The sequence below is a fragment of the Mustela lutreola genome, chromosome 6, assembly GCF_030435805.1.
Source record: "Mustela lutreola isolate mMusLut2 chromosome 6, mMusLut2.pri, whole genome shotgun sequence".
NCBI classification, from domain to species: domain Eukaryota; kingdom Metazoa; phylum Chordata; class Mammalia; order Carnivora; family Mustelidae; genus Mustela; species Mustela lutreola.
In genome coordinates, this window is record NC_081295.1 from 3448744 (window position 1) to 3469454 (window position 20711).

At 48.4% G+C, this 20711-nt stretch overlaps 1 protein-coding gene across 7 annotated transcripts in view; it reads left to right on the forward strand.

Annotated features, from left to right (window-relative positions):
• PDE10A (phosphodiesterase 10A) overlaps positions 1 to 20711 on the forward strand; it is a 569171-nt gene that overhangs the window by 511398 nt on the left and 37062 nt on the right. For all 7 annotated transcript variants that reach the window (XR_009354435.1, XM_059176573.1, XM_059176572.1 and 4 more), the window contains 4 exons: positions 5520 to 5662; positions 7913 to 7996; positions 9498 to 9648; positions 14652 to 14807. Coding sequence is in view for 6 of the 7 variants with exons in the window: in XM_059176573.1 (XP_059032556.1) it covers positions 5520 to 5662; positions 7913 to 7996; positions 9498 to 9648; positions 14652 to 14807 (534 nt within the window). In the remaining variant the exon portion in view is untranslated. The remainder of the gene's footprint in view (positions 1 to 5519; positions 5663 to 7912; positions 7997 to 9497; positions 9649 to 14651; positions 14808 to 20711) is intronic.

A 20711-nucleotide genomic window follows, 5' to 3' on the forward strand; every position in this document is an offset into this window, starting at 1 on the left:
GACCGGGCGCTTAAAGAACAAAAGCTATTTTGCTGCAGTCCAGGATGGCCGTGGGTTCGGTTTCTTCTGAGGCCTCTCCCCTCGGTCTGTGGATGGTTTTCCTCTGTGCCCCCGTGTCATCGTACGGTCTTCCCTGTGTGTGTGTCCTCACCCCCCTCCTTGTAAGGACGCTTGTCATACTGATGCACGCCCACCCTGCTGACCTCATTTTACCTTGATTCCTTCCTTCAAGGCCCTGTGTCCAAATGTGTCACATTCTGAGGTACTGGGGCTTCAAGGTCTCAACATAAAGTTTGGGGGAACATCGCTCAGCCGAACGGCACCAGGAACCGTTAGCTAAACTGTGAAGTTCTTTAGTGTCCTTTAATCTGGAACCATTCCTTACTCCTTGCCTTGTATGACCTGAGTATTTCTGAAGCGCATAGGCCAGTTATTTTATAGAACGCTTCTTAATTCGGACTTGTCTGGTACTTCCGCATGATGACATTAGGTTGTAATGGTGACAGGAATATGGCGGAATAATGTGTTCCCGTCGAGTCCCGTTAGCAGGCACACATTCTTTCACTGGTGATGTTGGCTTCATCACTTGGTTAAGGCGGTGTCTGCCAGGTTTCTCCTCTGAAATGCTTTCCCTCCTTTTCTCAGTATTTGGAAGAGAGTTTCCCATAAGCCTCTGCCAGCATTCTCTTCTCTCTTCCCCAGACATGTATCCTATCACACCCCGTCCAACTCCTCTGGCTGTCTCCCTTCCATCTTCGAAACTTTGCTCTTTGATACTGAGAAATTGGATTCCCACTATTCAGCAACAGTGTTATTCCTACTCACTGAGGAATTTTTGAGGAAGTCCCTAAGAATTGCCTTCATTAATGAGTAAATAGCAGAAAGAATTTTGTTATAGCAATTTCTCTCAATTTAAACTCCACCTGAGCTAAGATGCCAAGAAGTACTGATAGCTCCGTCATCAAAGGTTATTTCCAGTGATCTGTCAGCTGAAGATTTGTGTAGATTTACCACCATCGATATTTTATGAAAACTTCAGAATCTGCTATTAGACCTCATTAATACTGTATTTCATATTTTCCTATGTTTCAAGAGGTTTTGTGTTTAAGCAATTTGAGGAAGGGGTTATTTTAAAAAGGGAGGGGGAACAAAAGTCATTTTTTAGGTCAGAGTATGTGTGAAAGTTAAGGAGGTAGAAGTCGGTCCTCTTAAAATCTGCCTGGGTTTCGCTGTGTCTTTTGAAGAACGTGACACTGTCTGTGAACGTGAATGAACTCAGCCGTGTCGTTAGAGGAACTGTCTGCGAGGGCCCAGAGCTCTTCTAACCTGCTGGGTGCTGCATCACAAAACCTGGATGCAAACATGATTAAATGTTTAGGCCAAACTAAACCCAAATTTAAACAAGAAAAATAAAATCCCTGGGAAGTCATGAATAAGTTAAGAGGAATTCTGTCTTTGCATTTGTAGTCTGGTCCAGGTTCAGGTGGGGAGTTGTGCGCCGGCTGGCCCACACGACTCCGCTACGGAGGTGGTTTGAAGGGCACTTCTGTTTCTATCATGCTCCCCACGCTTGTGCTGTGTGTGGCAAAGTACTTGGAATAGCTGCTGAATTCATATATTACTACACATCTCATCTTTCACAAAAAGATAAATATTCCAAGTGTGCCGGTCTTTTAGGATGACAAAGTACAGTCAATATTTCATTATTTGGAAGACAGATTCAAATAAACAGTATTTAATCTGACTCTGGCATCGCAAGTCACATTCACACTGAATAAGAAAACAGCTACTTTTCCAAGTAAACGCATCCTGCGAAGAGAGCACGTGGGAAACAGATGTCTACGAGTATTCTTGTCACCGTCGTATTGTCACGTGACTCCCACATACGCGTGTTCACAGGCTGTACAGAGACTCCGGACAGAGCACTTCGAAGCAGCTTTCCTGAGGTTTATAAGTACGCGGTGCACTGTGTGTGTCCCGAGTGTCCAGCGTGACAAGTGCCCGCACACACAGCCCAAGGAAACCGTCACTGCCACCAAGTCACGACACAGCCACTGTGTCACGTGTTTGTGGGTGCCCCTGGAAACCTTCCTCATGACCCTTCCCATCTTGACCCCCACACCCCCGTTTAGGGTAACCACTGATCTGCTTTTTGTTACCATAGTAAATTTGCATTTTTCTGGAGTTATTTTATATAAATGGAATCCTAAAATCAGAATTCCTTTTTGTCTTGGGTTCTTTCACTCAGCACAAGTATTTCGAGATTCGTTGATGGCATCGCGTGTATGCGTAGTTCATTCCTTTTTATTATTGAATATTCTGTTGAGTTGAGATATTGTGAGCTACTCAGTCACCTGCTGATGGACGTCTGAGTCATTTCTCGGTTTTGACTGTTATAAATAAAGCTGCATGAGCATCTGTGCACAAGTGTTTGTAAGTGTGACTCTCGTTTCCTTTGAGTAAATGCCTAGACCTGGACTGGCTGGTCAGGTGTGAGGGGGTTGTTTAGAAGACTGCCAAACTGTTTTGCAAAGCAGCTGAGCCCCTGGTACATTCCCAGCACACCCGCGTGTGTTCTAGTCCCTCCGCATTTGCCATCTCTGTGTCTTCTTTGGTAAAGTGTCTTCTCAAATTGCTCTTCTTTGTTTACAACTGTTTGTTTTCTTACTGAGTTTTAATAGTTCTTCATTTGTTCTAGACACAAGGTATTTATCAGATAAATTATTGCAAATATTTGTTCCTAGTGTTTGGCTTGGCTTGTTATTCTCTTAACAGTTTCTTTCTGAGAGCAGTTATTAATCTTGAGGAAGTCCAGTTGGGATTTTTTTTTCTATTTTATTTTATTTCTTTTTAGTGTTCCAAAATTCATTGTTTACGCACCACACCCAGTGCTCCATGCAATACATGCCCTCTAATAACCACCACCAGGCTCACCTGACCCCCCACCGTCCTCCCCTCCAAAACCCTCAGATTGTTTCTCAGAGTCCACAGTCTCTCATGATTCACCTCCCCTCCGATTTACCCCAACTCCCTTCTCCTCTCCATCTCCCCTTGTCCTCCATGCTATTTGTTATGCTCCACAAATAAGTGAAACCATAGGATAATTGACTCTCTCTGCTTGACTGATTTCACTCAGCATCATCTCTTCCAGTCCCGTCCATGTTGCTACAAAAGTTGGGTATTCGTCCTTTCTGATGGAGGCATCATACTCCATAGTGTATATGGACCACATCTTCCTGATCCATTCGTCCGTTGAAGGGCATCTTGGTTCTTTCCACAGTTTGGCGACTAGGGCCATTGCTGCTATGAGCATTGGGGTACAGATGGCCCTTCCGTTCACTACATCTGTATCTTTGGGGCGAATACCCAGTAGTGCAATTGCAGGGTTACAGGGTAGCTCTAGTTTTAATTCTTTTCATGATCATGCTGTTAGCATTGTATCAAAGATCTCTTTGCCTAACCTAAGGTCACAACTATTTTCTCCTATGTTTTTTTATAGAAGTGTAGGTTTTACATTTAAGTCTGTGATCCATTTGAGTAAGTTTTTGCATATGGTTGAAGGCAAGGGGCATCTTTCATTTATTTATTTGCACGTGAGTGTCACTTGGTCCGGCACTGTTTGTCACACTTGCTGTCCTTTCTCCGCCCTCTTGCCTGGACACAGCTGTTGAAAACCAGCTGTTGTTTAGGAACACAGTGTCCTCTTGACATATGTGCTCCTTTGTCATTTGAAATAATCCTTCGTTATCCCTGGTAATAGTCTTTGCTCCGGAGTCTACTTTCTCTGGGATTAAGCCAGCCACTCGGGCTTTCTTTTGACTGGTGTTAAGTGGTGTGTCCTTTCCATCAGTTTACCTTATTTAGGTCTTTAATTTTTTTTTATTTATTTTTTAAGATTTTATTTATTGACAGAGAGAGATCACAAGTAGGCAGAGAGGCAGACAGAGAGAGAGAGAGGAGGAAGCAGGCTCCCTGCTGAGCAAAGAGCCCGATGCGGGGCTCGATCCGAGGAGCCTGAGATCATGACCTGAGCCGAAGGCAGTGGCTTAACCCACTGAGCCACCCAGGCGCCCCGGGTCTTTAATTGTTTTTAATTTGTTTATTTTTTCCCACCATAGCACATACCTCCCCCACGCCCATCCCCCGGCCTCCCCTCCCTCCCCTGCCCCTTCTCTTCAGCAACCCTCAGTTTGTTTCCTGAGATTGGAATTCTCTTACGGGCTGTCTCCCTCTCTGCATTCATCTCGTTTCATTTAGGATTCTCGTGAGCAGCATAAGCTGGGTCTTGCTTGTTTATCCCGTCAGGCAGCCTTTAACCAGGATGTCTCCACTGGCGCATCTTACGTTTAAGTACAAATCTGCCGTCTTGTTTTCTGTTTGTCCCATTGTTCTGTATTCCCTTTTACCTCTTTCTTCCTCTAAAATGGAATGTTTTTTTTTTATGGCTTTACTTTATGAAACAGCTTTACCTTACTAAAGTCTTCCCCATGAAGAGTTTCATGAAGTCTCATTGGTTTTGGACCGGGTGGATGATGCCTAACTTGCTTGTCGGTTCTCAGGGGAAATGGGAAGTTATGTGAATTTAAGCCAGAAATGTTACTGGCTACGGAACGACACTCTAAGTGTGATGCGTAAGAATAACCAGTCCTGTATTCCATTTGGATCCACATTCTTTTTGGCATGTCTTTCTCCGATAGTATAACTGAAAATCTCTAGGTATTGAAATAAATCAGACTGAACCCAGACCTTAACATCGCCATCTCACAGATTACTAAAGAAAAAACTTGACAGTTGATAACATACTTAATTAGTGCTTTAATTATAAAATAGGTAATTGTCTAATGAGAATGAAAAGAATCTTGCTCAGTAATAAAATATTAAAGGTAAGTACTTTGTATTTCTATATTTTTCTATTTCTATTTTAATGCAAACAGTGGATCTGCACAGGGCACGTGCATGCGGGTAACTGCTAAAGGACTGTTCATTTACTGGGCACGCCTCGCCCGGGTTCTTTACTGAGGAAGGACTTCATGGTCAAACGTTGTTGAGATTCCCTGGACTAAAGGACTTTGACATCACCAAGAAGATAAATACTTTTAAAAAGAGACGTAGGAAAAGAATGTTAATTTTCTCCATGGGTTTGGGCTGCAGGAACAGAACAACACCAAGACCGTGTGGTCTAGAAGCAGCAGACCCTGACTTCTCACGGTTCCGGGGGCTGGGGGTCTAAGCGGGAGGGGCCAGTGGACAGATACAAGGAACCTCGCCTTCCAGAGACGGTTGTCCCGATGCGGAAGTGATCCGTCTTTCAAAAGGGAGATGCCCTGTTTGTTTTTATCTTCCGCGTTTTGTAACTTCAGCGGCCCATGTGGGCGTCGTCAGGGTACATGGAAGCGCAGAGTCAGGAGAGTTAGTGGGTAACAGCAGTGGTCTCAGCTCTAGGGCTGATTCCTAGTGACAGAACTACTTGAAACACTCAGCTCATTTCGTCTTACCTTTTGTTCGGATCTGCCTTGCAGATGTACCACCGAATCCGCCATTCCGAGTGCATTTACCGGGTGACGATGGAGAAGCTGTCCTACCACAGCATCTGCACGGCCGAGGAGTGGCAGGACCTCATGCGCTTCAGCCTCCCCGTGCGCCTCTGCAAGGAGATCGAACTGTGAGCGCCCCGTCCTGTCTCTTTCTCCGCCGGCAGGTTCCTCAGTTGGTCGGGCCTGGGGCGACATGGGCGCAGAAGGAGCCCCGCAAGCCCCGTGTCGCCTGTGCGGTGCCGGGGTGGCCATGGTCCCTTCCCAGGGGACGCCACATGTCATGAGAGAGCGTGGACGTGAGGGCCACATCTCTTCGTCATTAGAAACAACCTCAACCCCGTTTTGAAATGCGTTAAATGTTAGTTTTCCTTGTTCTCGCTGTCTCCTTTACACCGTCTGTATGGCTCTGCGGAAGGTGGCATCTGAAGGTTTTCATTTCCGTGTAATTCCTAAGTCGACGGACTGGATTTTAGAATTCAGTAATAGTGAGCGCAGCTTTCCCACTTTGTTTCCTAACCCCGTGCTCGTGTACGTGAGCTCCTGGCAGCAGGACCCGTGACGGTTTGCGTGTTCATCCTCAGTGCAGGCCCTGCACTATCGAACTCCACACCGAAGATCTGCAGGGATAGGCCAGAGCGGATATTTGCCTTAGGATCGGAAATATTAATTAGCCAGGAGGCGGCCAGACTGCGGCCACTCTAATGCTGGAGGAGCCCACAGGAGCAAACCAAAGTCTGAGCCTGAAATGCCCCACGGTTATGTGACAGACGCACTGGGGACGCGCGGTGGGACAGCCGGCTGGCCTGGCAGCCGCAGTGGGTCGGGGATGGCCCGTCTTGGCTCTGTGCGCACAGGTCGCTTCTGGCTCCTTCCGCAGAGCGCTTCTGAACACTAACGGTTTGGCACTGCCCTATCCGAGAGGATTATTGCTCAGTTAAACTCTTAAGAGTTTTTATTCACTTCAGCTTATCTTTGAATGGTTTATATATAGTATGTATTTTGATATAATAAGAAATATATATTTTTGGTCTTTGTAGCTCGTTTCTGGCTCACAGCTCCTAAAACCCTTGAATTTCCTTAGTGATTGGAATGAGAGAGATGTCTTCCTCATTCATTGTGAACCTCTTCCAACCACACTGGAGTTTAGGCTGTTGCAGGACTACTGGAGGATGGGGTCCGGCTGCCCAAGGAAGCAGCCGTGTGGTTTGGGGGCTGTAATTTTCAGCCACCCTCAGACCGCCCAGGAGGGGACAGGAACTGGGGAGTGAGTTAATCACCAGTTGCCAGTGATTTAATCAAATACTGCTATGCAGTGGAACCTCCAAAAACCCCCCAAAGAAGGGGTTCGGAGAGCTTTTAGGCTGGCGAACACGTTGGGTGCTGGGAAAGCGGTGCCCCTGCAGAAGCGTGAAAGCTCCTCACCCCTTCTACCCACGTGGCTTGCCTTGTGTGTCTCTTCCATTTGCCTCTTGAGTTTTATCCTTAATGATAAACCAGCAAAGTCAGTCAAGGGTTTCCCTGAGTTCTATGAGCCGTTCCAGTGCATTCTAAACCCGAGCTGGGCTTGGTGGAAACCTCTGATTCATGGCGGGTGGGCAGAAGCGTGGGCGGCCAGGACGTGTGATTGACATCTAGAGCTGGAGCTGGGCGGGGGTGGGGGGGGTGGGGGGGCAGTCTTGTGGGACTGAGCCCTTAACCTGGGTGGTCTGCACTGGCTGTGGGCAGTGTCAGGTGTAAATCAAATTGCAGTTGGTGTCTGCAGAGGGTTGGAGAATTGCTTGGTGTGGAAAACTCACACATTTGGTGTCAGAAGGATAACTAGGGGAACATGGTTTCTTTTACTATTATACCATTGTGTTTACTTGGGCTAAATGTTAGTAATTAAGTTAGCAAATGAAAAATAGGTAATAACATTGGATGTTTGTCTTTATGAAGTTTTTCCTTTGGACTTCTATAGGAGATAGAGTAATTTTTAACTCTAAAAAAATTCTTAAAAAATACCCCACCCCCCTCCCCTGGGTCTAGGAGTTGTGTAAAATGTGTAGGATTCATAATACAATTATTTTGTACTCTTTTATTGCTCTGATAACAACCACAACGTCATTTGTTACAGATTGTTTAATAGAAAGTTAAGCAATGGCTTAAATATTGGGCTAAGTTCCCAAGGGAATGTGTGGAATTTCCTCTTGGAAACATTTAAATACAACAAAGATGTGACTGAGAAGACAGGAAAAGGCTGGCTGAATTCCCAGTGTTTTTTGTTTTTTTGTTTTTTGGGGTTTTTTTGTCTTAATCGACAAAAAGTTAAATTACTTTATTTGTTCTTATGTTTATCCTGATTATGTTTGCTAATCAACCTCATGTTCTTTTCATTTCAGATTCCACTTTGACATTGGTCCTTTTGAAAACATGTGGCCTGGAATTTTTGTGTACATGGTCCATCGGTCCTGTGGGACATCCTGGTATGAACGACGTAAAAACTTCCGTCTGAAGCTGTTGAGTGACACGTCCTCTGCCTTCCCCTGCCTAAATGCCTTGTCACTTTCTTGGTTGATAAGTATCTGAAAATATGCCATATATAAATAATTTTTTCAAAATCTCTAAATAAAAAAGGCTGAGATAGTTGGACAGATTGATGGTCTTCTTGGATCCCCTTTCCAGCCTGCCAAGCTCTTTGCCAGGGTGGCTGTCCTTGGCGACCAACCATGTGTCTGCCAGGTAATGGTAGAATCGTAGGTGGAAATTACCGTAGGCTGTGTGATGGGAAAAGGTAGGGATGGTCGCTCCACCGAATCACATACCGTGTGAAGGTGAGTTTTGGAAAACATGCACTGAATTTAGCATCAGCTGTCAGCCTCCATAGGACAGGTGTGAAGGAGACAGGTCTCCTGATTCCACGCCGAGCGCACTACTAGGGACTCGACTGTGGCTGCCTTCCCCGTGGGTCCTTCCCCTCTCCTGCGGCCTGCCCGAGGGGCCTTTCAGGACTTTGCACGTACCCTTTTACAGCGTCAGCTCACATGCTAAAAATGCAAAGAATGATTTTCATTTTCTCTTCTCCACTCATTTAGTCATTAAGTGGTTATAGAGGCTCTTAGTTGCTCTGGAACCAAACTGTCGCTCCCTTGCTATTGAGTTCTGTGTCCTCTCTTAACCTCTGTCAGTCACTTTCATAAATTGCTCCTTTGTGAGGACGTGCACGGGGTAATAAACTCCAATCATTTCCTGAATATCCTTCGGGAGTTTGACCAGTTGGAACTCTTATAATGACATACCTTATATTTCAAGGACATGAAAATTTTCAGTGGGAAATAAAAAGGCTGTGTATCTTAGAAGTTTTTTTTTTAATGAACTCTCATCTCCTTAGTATTTTAAAGAACCCGGTTTTATATTGATGTATTTTTGTTTTAAGCAGCCTTAAATTCCTCAGGAGAGCTGCTGGGACCTCAGATGAGTAGAAATAAAACAGAGTAGCAATGTCACTATGCCCTGTGTCAGGATTTTGGTGTGGCCATTAGCCACACTCAGTAGTTTGAGTGTGCCGTGGTACCTCGGGTCCATTTTGAAAGGACAGTCACTCATCTGGGGAATTCTCATGGTCTCCAGACGGCAGCTCATGAATCTCGGTGTGCTTTTTGGAAAACATGAGCTCAAAACACCCTTGGACAGGGTGATAAAATGTTTGCTGAGCACGGTGGGGTGTGGGAAGTGCTGGAGGCGGGGACGATGCAGTGACTGCCAGGGAGCTGGTTCTGCTGTGTGCTCCCCGGGGGACTAGTGAGTGTGTCAGATCGGAGGCTCGGCAAGAGCCCCCCTTCCCAGCGGACGAGGAGACGGGGGTGGGGAGTGGGGCCCGGCGCACGCGTCCGGGTGGGCTCAGACGTATGTGTTGGGGCCAGAGTTCTAGCTACGACGTACTGACTCATTCCCAGTTTCTGTCATAACACTGTCTTCTCCACGCAGCTTTGAGCTTGAAAAGTTGTGTCGCTTTATTATGTCTGTGAAGAAGAACTACCGGCGGGTGCCGTACCACAACTGGAAGCACGCCGTCACCGTGGCACACTGCATGTACGCCATCCTGCAGAACAACCACGGGCTCTTCACCGACCTGGAGGTGCGTGCACACACACCTGCTCTTCCTGTTCCACGTGCCCGCGTGCACTTCCACACGCGCGTCCGCGCACCGGCCCCGGGGGGTGCGTGACGTGGGATTCCACGGCAGGTCAGGAGCGCAGTGGGAGACACTTGTGAAGTTGCCGGGCCCGTGGGTTTGTCGTATTATCTGCACGAGAGATGTTGGTACAGAAATTCCCACTGAGGAAACACTAGTTTAATGGTCTCTCTCCCCGTTTTTGTCTTCTGGAAGTCTTCCTTAGGTAAACAAAGCCTGCCTTTCTCCTCGTGCTGTGCCCTGGGGAATGCAGGCGTATCCTGCTGAGTTGAGAGCGCAGGACACTGAATCATTAAAGACGGTCGAGACATAAATGTGTATCTGATACCCTGTCCCACGAGAAAGTAGGCTCTGTGAGGCTTCCCTGACTTTCCTGGCTTGACATGCCCAGAGCTGGTAACGCTGAGCGACTGGCAGCCGCCTGGTCCTTCCGTGCGCCGCTGCCCAGCCCTGCACTCGGTGACGCAACTGCCAGGCGTGTCACACCCCGACATGGTCCCAGCGTTGAGTCCCCTCTCCTCTCCTCCATAAAACTGGTCTTCTGCCCCAGACCGTGCGGAGAAGGGGCTTCCGCATCCCCGAGTCAAGGAACTTGTGCTTCTCCCAAGGGCACGTTTGCACTAGAACCCAGCGCCTCTCAGGGCCAGTCCTGCAGCTGTTCTCTCCCGTCAGACCAAATGCACAGTCTGGGCAGGGAGCTGGGAAGGTATGTTGTTGGGGGGGGAAGTGCTACTCTAAAGAGTCCAAATGTTTCCTTCTTTCCTTAGTCATCTCTTGGTAGGGCTTAGTCAGCCAGACAAAACGTATTACCAAGAAAAGATGAAATGTGTTCTTTTTTCATATAAATTATTCTGATTTTCCATTTCATTGAATTATCTCTAAGACATTCAGCACTTTTTCCATTTAGTTCCTTTTAAGGAAGGAATCTCATTGTCTTATTTGCCATAGGATAGCCTGTGACTTCGACAACCATGGAAACTATACTTCCAAATTGCCTTGAAATATACATTCAAAAATTGAAAATTTTAAGATAAGTGAGAAAATTTGCAGCTATAGATTAACTCATTTAAGTTCCAAATTCATCTTTATTCTTTTTATTTTTATTTTTTTTATTTTTAAAGATTTTATTTATTTATTTGACAGAGAGAGATCAGAAGTAGGTAGAGAGGCAGGCAGAGAGAGAGAGGAGGAAGCAGGCTCCCTGCTGAGCAGAGAGCCCGATGCGGGACTCGATCCCAGGACCCTGAGATCATGACCTGAGCCGAAGGCAGCGGCTTAACCCACTGAGCCACCCAGGTGCCCCTAATTCATCTTTAGAATGATATCATCATGTTTTCACAAGAATCCCGTATTTCTAAGACATTCAACACTTTTTCCATTTAGTTCCTTTTAAGGAAGGAATCTCATTGTCTTATTTGCCATAGGATAGCCTGTGACTTCGACAACCATGGAAACTATACTTCCAAATTACCTTGAAATATACATTCAAAAATGGAAAATTATAAGAAAAGTGAGAAAATTTGCAGCTATAGATTAACTCATTTAAGTTCCTAATTCATCTTTAGAATGATATCATCATGTTTTCACAAGAAGTCCAGTTCTTCTGGCTAAAAATAATCCCAAAATAACGTGTAAAAATTTAAAATATATTTTTTAAAAGGGATATTTAATCTCTGATGGAGCTATTAGAAACTATCATTTTAGGGGTGCCTGGGTGGCTCAGTGGTTAAGCCGCTGCCTTCGGCTCAGGTCATGATCTCAGGGTCCTGGGATCGAGTCCCGCATCGGGCTCTCTGCTCAGCAGGGAGCCTGCTTCCCTCTCTCTCTCTCTGCCTGCCTCTCTGTCTACTGTGATCTCTCTCTGTCAAATAAATAAATAAAATCTTTAAAAAAAAAAAAAAAAAAAAAAAGAAACTATCATTTTAGGGGTGCCTGGGTGGCTCAGTGGGTTAAAGCCTCTACCTTCAGCTCAGGTCATGATCCCAGGGTCCTGGGATCGAGCCCCGCATCAGACTCTCTGCTCAGCAGGGAGTCTGCTTTCTCTTCTCTCTCTGCCTGCCTCTCTGCCCACTTGTGATCTCTGTCTGTCAAATAAATGAATAAAATCTTTAAAAAAAAAAAAGAATAAAATAAAATATATTTTTTAAAAGAGATATTTAATCTCTGATGGAGCTATTAGAAACTATCATTTTAGGGGCGCCTGGGTGGCTTAGGAGGTTAAGCTTCTGCCTTCTGCTCAGGTCATGATCTCAGGGTCCGCGGATCCAGCCCAGCGTTGGGCTCTCTGCGCAGCAGGGCATCTGCTTCTCTCCCTCTACCCACCCCCACTTGCGCTCTTTCTGTCTCTGTCTCTCTCTCTCTCTTTCAACTATGTGAATAAAATATTTTTTTGAAAAAAATTAGCATTTGATCTTGCTAAATGAGTATGTTAAAGATAATTCTTCACTTTGTAAATTATTTTCACATGCTTGATTCTGGCATACTTTTAATCAAACAGTTGAACTTTATGTCAATAAAAATAAAATAGGTAAAAAAGAGTGGGGAAAATGTACATAATAGCTTTTACCTATTGTCCAAGATTTTAAAACCTTGACATTTCTGGGCACCTGGGTGGCTCAGTGGATTAAAACCTCTGCCCTTGACTCAGGTCATGATCTCAGGGTCCTGGAATCAAGCAAGGCCTGCATCGGGCTCCCTGCTCAGTAGGGAGCCTGCTTCCTTCTCCCTCTCTGCCTGCCTCTCTGACAAACAAACAAATAAGATCTTTAAAAAACAATAAATAAATGAGATCTTTAAAAAGCAAACAAAAGACCTTGAAATTTCTTACCAGATTCATCGTGGTTGACAACAGCAGAAAATTTGGGAACAACCCCAAACCCAAAGCATCCCCAGAACGTAGCTAACTCAGGTGTCCTCCGAGCCAGCAGGTGACGGGTGCCAGTGCTCTGGGAGGCCTTCCCGCCCAGCAGGTTGGCAGCAGAATCGAGGTCTGCTCAATGACGACCAGAAAGGAGCGGGGCGGAGGGAGGCACCCCGTTCGACTTGCGGGCCTTCGGCAGACCCCCTCCTGCCTGTCAGCGTCTCCCGCTGCGGGCTCTGACTTCACACACTCACCACAACACGCGCCAGGCTCCCCTCCAGAGCCGGCCTCTCCTCCTGACCCGCACCGCCTCCACCCCCCAGGGGACCTGCTCTGGCGATTCACCGATTCACCCCTCGCCTCCTCCCTCCGCGTGTTTTCCCCCCCGGCACGGGCTTGTCTGTGCCGAGCGCCCTGTTCCTCCATCCTCACACACCCCCTTGACCGGCCTCTCCGCTCGGTTCTCTCCCGACTTCTCAGTCCTCCCTTGCCACAAACCCATGGCCGCGCTGCCTCCTTGGCCGGCTCCCGCTCCTTCCCCCTTTTTTCTGAAACCGCCTGGGACCAGGCTTCTGCCCCACCCACCCCCGAAAATGCCCTGGGCCGGTCCCCAGTGCCCTGCGCCTCGCCCACTGAGCGTCAGTGCTTGCATTTCAGATCCTTGAGTCACTGCCTCCCCATGGCTCCAGGACCCCCAACGCTGTTGGCTTCTTCTGGTCACATAGGTTTGGGGGTCGCTTTGGGGGTGGTTTGCTGTTTTATCTTCCTTCAGCCTTCTGAAAGTTGGAATACTTGAGGGCGCAGACCTCTGGCCTCCTCCAACCCCGAACAGCGACGTTGGTGGGCCCAGCCAGTCTGGTGGCCCAAAACACCGTATACACGGACACCCTCTTTCTCCAGCTGAGACCTGCCTCCCCCCACCACAGAAGGTTAGACTAGAAGAGGCCAGCGTCAGCTCAGAATGTCCCCTGAAGCTCGTTGGTCTGAAACCGAAGCCCTGAGCCCTTTCCTCCAGCCTGCTTCCCCCGCAGCTGTCCCCACGTCCGCCGATGTCAGTCCTGCACTTGCCAGGGTGAAGCCGCTTGTGGCCGTGCTTGACTCCGGTCTTCCTCCCCTGCCCTGCTCTCCCTTTGGCTCACACCCAGACTGTCCGGAAATCCTGCTGACCCTGCCTGTAGAGCTCACCCCGATTTAATCACGTCTTCTGGGCCCCCCCCAGTGCTGCCTCTGGTCCAAGCTTTTGCCTGAATTACGACAAACCCTCCTCACCAGTCTCTCTTTCCTCCTGGAGTCTGTTCTCAGTACAATTGCCCACGGGGTAATCTTTCAAAAGTGTAAGTTGGATGATATCACTGCTCTGCTAAAAACCCCGTAGTCCTTCCCTGGTTCCCACAGGAAATAAGGCCTCGAAGATTGTCAGCTCCCCTTTCTGCCGCTCTTCTCTGTCCTCGGCCCACAGTCCCCGCCGCCCTCTGATCCCCCTCTAACCCCCTGAGGGAGGCTTACCCTGGAGCCGGTGCCGCCCCTTCCCCCGCTCCCGCCCAGGCCTCCTGCTTCTCTCCTTCAGCTTCCGCGGCCCGCCCCGCCTGCTGTGACACTTCACCTGCTCCTGCCTGCTCTGCTGTGACACTTCACCGGCTCTGCCTTTCTCTGTACAATTGTGCGGTTTTGTCATAAGCTATATGACTTACCTGTTTTAGTCCTCATTTCTCTGTAGTAGCAACCGCATTGTTGAAACTTAACACTGAGTGGATTTTTGAATGAAGGGCCGTAACTGTCCTCTCCTTGTGCAGATGTGCTTTCTCTGGAATTCTCCGGTACATTTGCGTTCATTTGATACCATTTGTACTTTTCCCCAAAGTTGAGCCAGAAAAGTCCAGAATAATTCCGTTGTCAAGTTCATAAACCAGAAAAACAAAGAAAGAGGTTTAAAACGAAGCTAGACTATCTGGGATTTCAGACCTTCCTAAGAAAGTGGGCTGTTGCCGGGCCAGGAGCCCGTCCACACGAGCGGCGCGAGAAGCCCAGATGGCGTCCCACCGCTGCTTGGTTTTGAACATGTGCACTCTGTCGTGTTTTCTTGAAGCGCAAAGGACTGCTGATCGCGTGCCTGTGTCATGACCTGGACCACAGAGGCTTCAGCAACAGCTACCTGCAGAAGTTCGACCACCCGCTGGCGGCTCTCTACTCCACGTCCACCATGGAGCAGCACCACTTCTCCCAGACCGTGTCCATCCTCCAGGTGAGCGCTCCCCGCCCTCCCCGCCCCGGGGAGCTGCTCATGGCCTGTGCAGAACGAGGGGTGCCGGGCGGCCTCCTGCAACAGCGGCTGCAAGTTATTGCAGAACATTGTACGTTCAGTCGCCGCGAGATAGTCGTGGGGTTTTCAGATGATGCCTCCTTGGTGAAGGTTTTGAACATATAGGTGTATATATATATATATATATATTTTTTTTTTTTTTTTTGCTTTGGTTTTAAGTATGTGATGCTCTTAAGGGAAAGCTTATTTTACATACTAAATCATAAATGTATATGGATTTTCATATTCCTAAACCCAACGTATTGAACAACAAATCTTCAGAGTTAGGCAAGTCAAGTTTTAAGGGCACTGAAGTCCTTTTAGTGTCCTTGTGTTTGTTCGTGGTGCTTGATCGAGACACGGCAGCCGCCACTTCAGTGGCTGGTATACACGCTCTGTCTTCACCCTAGACGTTCGTCCTCAAGGTCACCTTCACGAGGTGCCTACTGCCTCATGCTGGCTGGACCCCTCTCCTGGACGGTCTCTTAAATGTGCTTTGACTGCAGGGGAGCGGACTCTGTGTTTTCGTCGCGCTGTCAGCGCCACAGTAGGAAGCGCAGTCCCAGTAGGTCCTCCGGGGATGGCCTCGGGCTCCGCGGGATACCTGTGTGTACACGGAGGTGACACAGCCCGGCGGCACCTGCAGCGGGCCCGGCCACGGGCGAGCTGCAGTGCGGGGCCCGTGTGCTGCCTGGTGACGTCCCCGTCCCCGCGCGGCCGGGCTGCGGCTTGCTTGCCTCAGCTTCCCCGACCGGCCGTGTTTGTCGTCTGTGTCCGAACCGTCCGGGCGGGCAGGAAGTGCCCCCAGCCCAGACCTTCTCAGAGCGCGGCACCACGTGCCTGTGTGAATCTTGTGTCCTCAGGACCGAGAAGGTAAACCACGGCCTCACTGAAGTGAGACTCCGGGTACCCGCTGGTGACCGCGGGGTCCGCGGGGGCTGCTGCAGGCGCCTGCGGGCTGTACCCGGAGGCTGGCGGGTGCTTCCCCTTGTCCGCGGCCGGTCCTGGCCCGAGAGCCGCAGGCAGTCACGCTCCCAGTGTCCCTCAGCACCGTCCTGTCTTCACTAACGTGACAGATGTCTGTACGGGCAGGTACATACGCACATACCTACCGACCTCGTAATTTAAGCAGGATAAAAGATGTGTGTGAGTGGCACATATCTGTGCCTGTGTGTGTGCGTGTGTGTGTATAGAAACGTGCCTTCCGTAGATGACAGGCATCCTAGAACTTCACGACAGCTGTTGTGTGTACTCTGATCTGACGTCGGGACGCCTTCATTTAGAGCCAGTTCAGACTCCCTGCCTTAGCCTTCCATGTCCTAATTCATACATTTGACTCTGGCAATATTATAGTAATGGAATCTGCAAATAATTGTAATAGCCTTTATAAGGTTTCTTTGAAAAACCTATTTTAAACATAATGAGATTCGTTCTGAAATAGGGATTGCACAAAGTACCCTGCTGCTGGGTAGAGGAGAAAATTAGGCCCCGTGACATAGCGGCGATTAAACCATGGAGGCCGGGAGAGGCCGGGAGAGGCCGGGACCCACCCCAGTGCTGGGAGACTTGCCCCATTTGCTGCCCTCCACAGTGGGGATTCAGAAGGGTCTGTCTCATTTTGTGCCAGCCCTCAGCAGTGTGGGGGCTCCACAGGCCATAACACAGTGTTCCTAGAATGATTAGAACACGGAAGGCAGCACCCAGGGCAGTAACCCCAGCTCAGGCACGCTATTGGTGAGAAGGTGTTGAGGAATCATTAGGTTCCAGGGGTTGGAGGTGGGGTCCCCATCGATGGACGGGGATGGGGAGGCTGCAGGAAGGGCGCATCTGTTCTCCATTTCTAGGGAGATCATTACTCAGCGTGCTTACAGTCTTCCTCAGGATCACAAGGAGGAGGAGCTGGAAAGTAGCACAGGTCATTGCCATAGATCCAGGAGAGAAGGCTACCCTTTAAAAACGGAATCCGTATGCTGAACGGACCTAAAGCCTCCTGTGTGAGTCGGGACAGGGAGAGATGTGTCAGGATCGTAAGCAGATGGCCCATCACCGTGGCAGGAGGATTCGGGAAAGGTTTCCTCCTTCTTCTGGAAACTGCTGCGCTCTCTGCTGGTTTGACATCTGTGCTCATGATCCTTGGAGTGTTTCTTCTCAGATCCATCTCGAACTGACCCTTGAATTTCATTTTAGTAGCGAACATCAATGAGCTCCTCCCAGCTGCCAACACCCATTTTAGGCCCAGGGGTTGTAGTCGCCGCAGAGCCGGATCCCTGCCGTCACGCTGCTCATCTCGGTGCTCCGCCAGGCTGCTCTCGGGAGTCCTTCTGGTCACCGCTGCGGCTCTCACACCTGTGTCTCAGCCTAGGGCACAGGGGTCTTCTGTTTCCAAACACCTGAACTCCGCACTCAGTGTGACCAGAACTTGCTTATTATCATTCACTTCCTCTGGGGTGGCCTCCATCTCCCAGCCGTCACGGGGGGCATGACCTTAGAGTCATTGTTCCCCACCCCATATCCAGGTGTCAAGGCCCGTCCATTTTAGCTTTTAACAAGACAATTCTAGGGGCACCTGGGTGGCTCAGTTGTTGGGCGTCTGCCTTTGGCTCAGGTCGTGATCCCAAGGTCCTGGGCTCCCTTCAGTGGGAAGCCGCCTTCTCTTCCACTCCCCCTGCTTGTGTTCTCTCTCTTGCTGTCTCTGTCTCTGTCAAATAAATAGATAAAATCTTCAGGGGGGAAGAGACAACTCCAGACTTGACCAATGGAAGGTGATAGTCTAGAGTAATAGTAAAAATTCCAACTTCCAGTCACTAAAATGAGTATTGTTACAGCACCGGATGCCTCTGAGAGCGGTTCACCTGCATTGTTCACTGTCAGGAAGGATCTGGTCTGTTGCTCCCCGATCTCTGCAGATCTTTGTCACCGTGGCTGCCGCGGATTGCGGACTGGAGCTGTCCTTCCTCTGGCAACACGACCCAATGGAAGATGAATGGTTTGGTGTATATGGTTGGAGACGCCTCCCCATCAGGCCTTCCCCAGGCTGTGCGTGTGTGTGTGTGTGTGTGTGTGTGTGTGTGAGAGAGAGAGAGAGAGAGAGAGAGAATTGATCAGTTTTGTTAACCCCAGTGCAGACAGAGTGTGGCTGCTACTGTTACTTACTGGATATGCTGGGCAACCAGAGGGAGCGTTGTCGCACCCCTGGCTGACCACAGCCACATCAATAAACAGAACAGAAAATACATCTCAGAAGCTAGTATCAGTCTAACCCACAAACACATCATCAGGAAGGAAGGAGGCGTGTGTATTTGGTCCTGGCTTGCCTTCACTCTTGTCTCAGTGAGTCAGTCTCCTCAGGACAAAGCGTGGGTTGGTACTGAAACAAAAACTGAATGCCTTCAAGTAAGGAGACGATTTTGTGTGGACAGTCACATTCAGGAAGGCACACGAGCTTTGTTTGCTGGCCCGCATGTTTCAGTAGTTGTGGTAGAACCGTTGCTGTTGGGATATTAAATCCGCTCATTCTCTTGCCTCGTGAGATGTCACCTAGCGCTCTGAATATCTCAGCCACCCTTTTTCTGTGTTTAGCCTTCTGTGACTATCCCATGTGAAGTACTCGCAAGTCACAATTTACAAAAACAGACCAATTAAGAATAATCTTTCTTGTTATTAAGAAAATTTTCTCAATATTCCATCAATCTTGAATTGTCTGGTACTTTTGAGATATGTTTTGATGTTACGAGAATTGTCTTTATACCAGCATTTTGGGATCCTGTGACATTTTCATTACTTCTTAGAGCTGCTGACAAGCCACTGTTCCCGCCTGCCTGCACGACGTTGGAGTTACTGTACGTCGTTACGCTGTAACTTCTGTCCAACACTGCCTTTACTAATAAGCTACAATGTATCTATCACCCAGAGGCTAGCTTGAACCTGTCCTTTCTGCAGATGTGTTCTGAAGGGATAGAGGTGATCTTTAACTACATGTTTCTCCTTGGGCGTATGTGTGTTATTTGTTTGTTCGATTTTCCTTTCTGTCCTTTAGCTCTGGCTGCAGAAGTCATTCTGGTGAATTTTGTCTTCCTCGTCCCAACCATCATCGTAGTAATCACTTCATCACTTATTAGCTACTCATTATAAATATCGTAGTACTTTTGACTTAATGCTTACTATAAATGAGAAACATAAGAATTTTGCACATATTAACACATTGGTTTTTATAACGTTCTGTAGGTAGGTATAAGTTTATTTCCATTTTACAATAAGATGATGTGCATCAAAGAGATTAAGTACCTTGTCCATTGTCATGCAGTTAGTAAGTGACCAAACAGGATTAAAAACTAGAATTCTTTGACCCCAAACCCTTAGTTCTTAATTACTGTACCACTGTGCTTCCTAGCCTGTGGTTGGATGCAGCAGGCAATAAAGTATCCGAATAAGTACCACGCCATTGCTGCTGTGAATGCTCGATGCGATTGACTATTGTTACCTCAGGTCCCCTGCATAATTTGGCCCACGCCTGTGGCTTCCTGTGGGTGACTTACCCCCACCCGGGTGAGGTCAGGCTGGTTGGCATGCAGGTGTTGGAATCTGGGCTCCAAAGGCCTTTCCTTACGCATCTCTTTCATAGAGCTGGGCAGTATGGGGCTTTGGAAAGAATTATTTATGATTAATAATAATATTTTGAAAGTTTGCTAAGGAAAGCTGGGCAGTGGGTCCTTCTGCTTCAGTCCTAACCTCCCCTCCCTGCAGCCCATGTTACGCTGTTGCTGGAGTGACTGCCCCTCGCTACCTTCCAGTGCCCATTCCAGTTCTGACACCAGGCCTATGAGCTCTCTCACCGCATCACCATTTCTCCACGGGGTGATGTGCTTGAGCCGTACTGAAATGCTGTGGCTCCCACTGAGCCCACGTGGTCTCTTGTGGCCTCTCCTTGTCCTGCAGAATCCATGGCCCTGCCCATGCTCTTCTGGAGCCCTTCACTGAGCTCGGACCGCTGCATGCGCTCCATCATGCACTTCTACACTCCCCCCTCTAAGCCGTGGACCCTCCCCGGGCACTCCCGTTGTTGGGGCCGTGCGTCCTCCGAACATTCTTACGCAAAGTGAAGCATTCACACTAAGTAGCTGCCAGATCAGTAAAGACACACATTCTTCATCTCGTGATGGGCAAGATACAGGCAGACGCGCTCCAGCAGGGTAGTGGCCAGCTGAGAACCCATGGGCTTGCCTTGTCTAAGAGCTGGAGGGCCCTACAGACCACCCACCCAGGGAGTGGGGCGCTGGGGGCTCCCAGCACGGGCCTGATCCCAGCGTCACGTGTGTTCTCCAATAGCTCCCAGACCTCGGCCGCTTAGAGCCTGCGGCAGAGCCCACAGACACTTTCACGGTTCTGAGGACTGTATGCAGGTCACCCGTCTTTCGATTTTAGGAATGTTTCCTCATATAAAATTCGGGTTAGTTTATGCCTGATTGATACAGAATGGGATGGCCTGCCTTGACATAACAAACTTCAAGCACTATGACCTGGGACATGAACTATGATAAACTCACCAGTTGGTATATAAAAGTCTTATATTATGAGGTTTCCGTAATGTGAAATTGGAGATTTTTAAAGATTTTAAGCTGTTTCTCTGCTGTGGTTGGTTGCTAGATCTCCCTTATTTTCCTGTGGTAGGAGCTGAAAGACACGCACTTGATGCCCTGGAGCACAACAGTTCGTGTGCTCTTTTGCTGCCTTTGCCCTTGCAGAGTATTGTGGGAGGCAGGAGAAGGCACCTGGTGTGACCTTTTCTGAAGGTTCTCTGCTGAACTCTGCCTTGTGGCCTTTAATATTGAAAAGTACCTGGAATCAGTG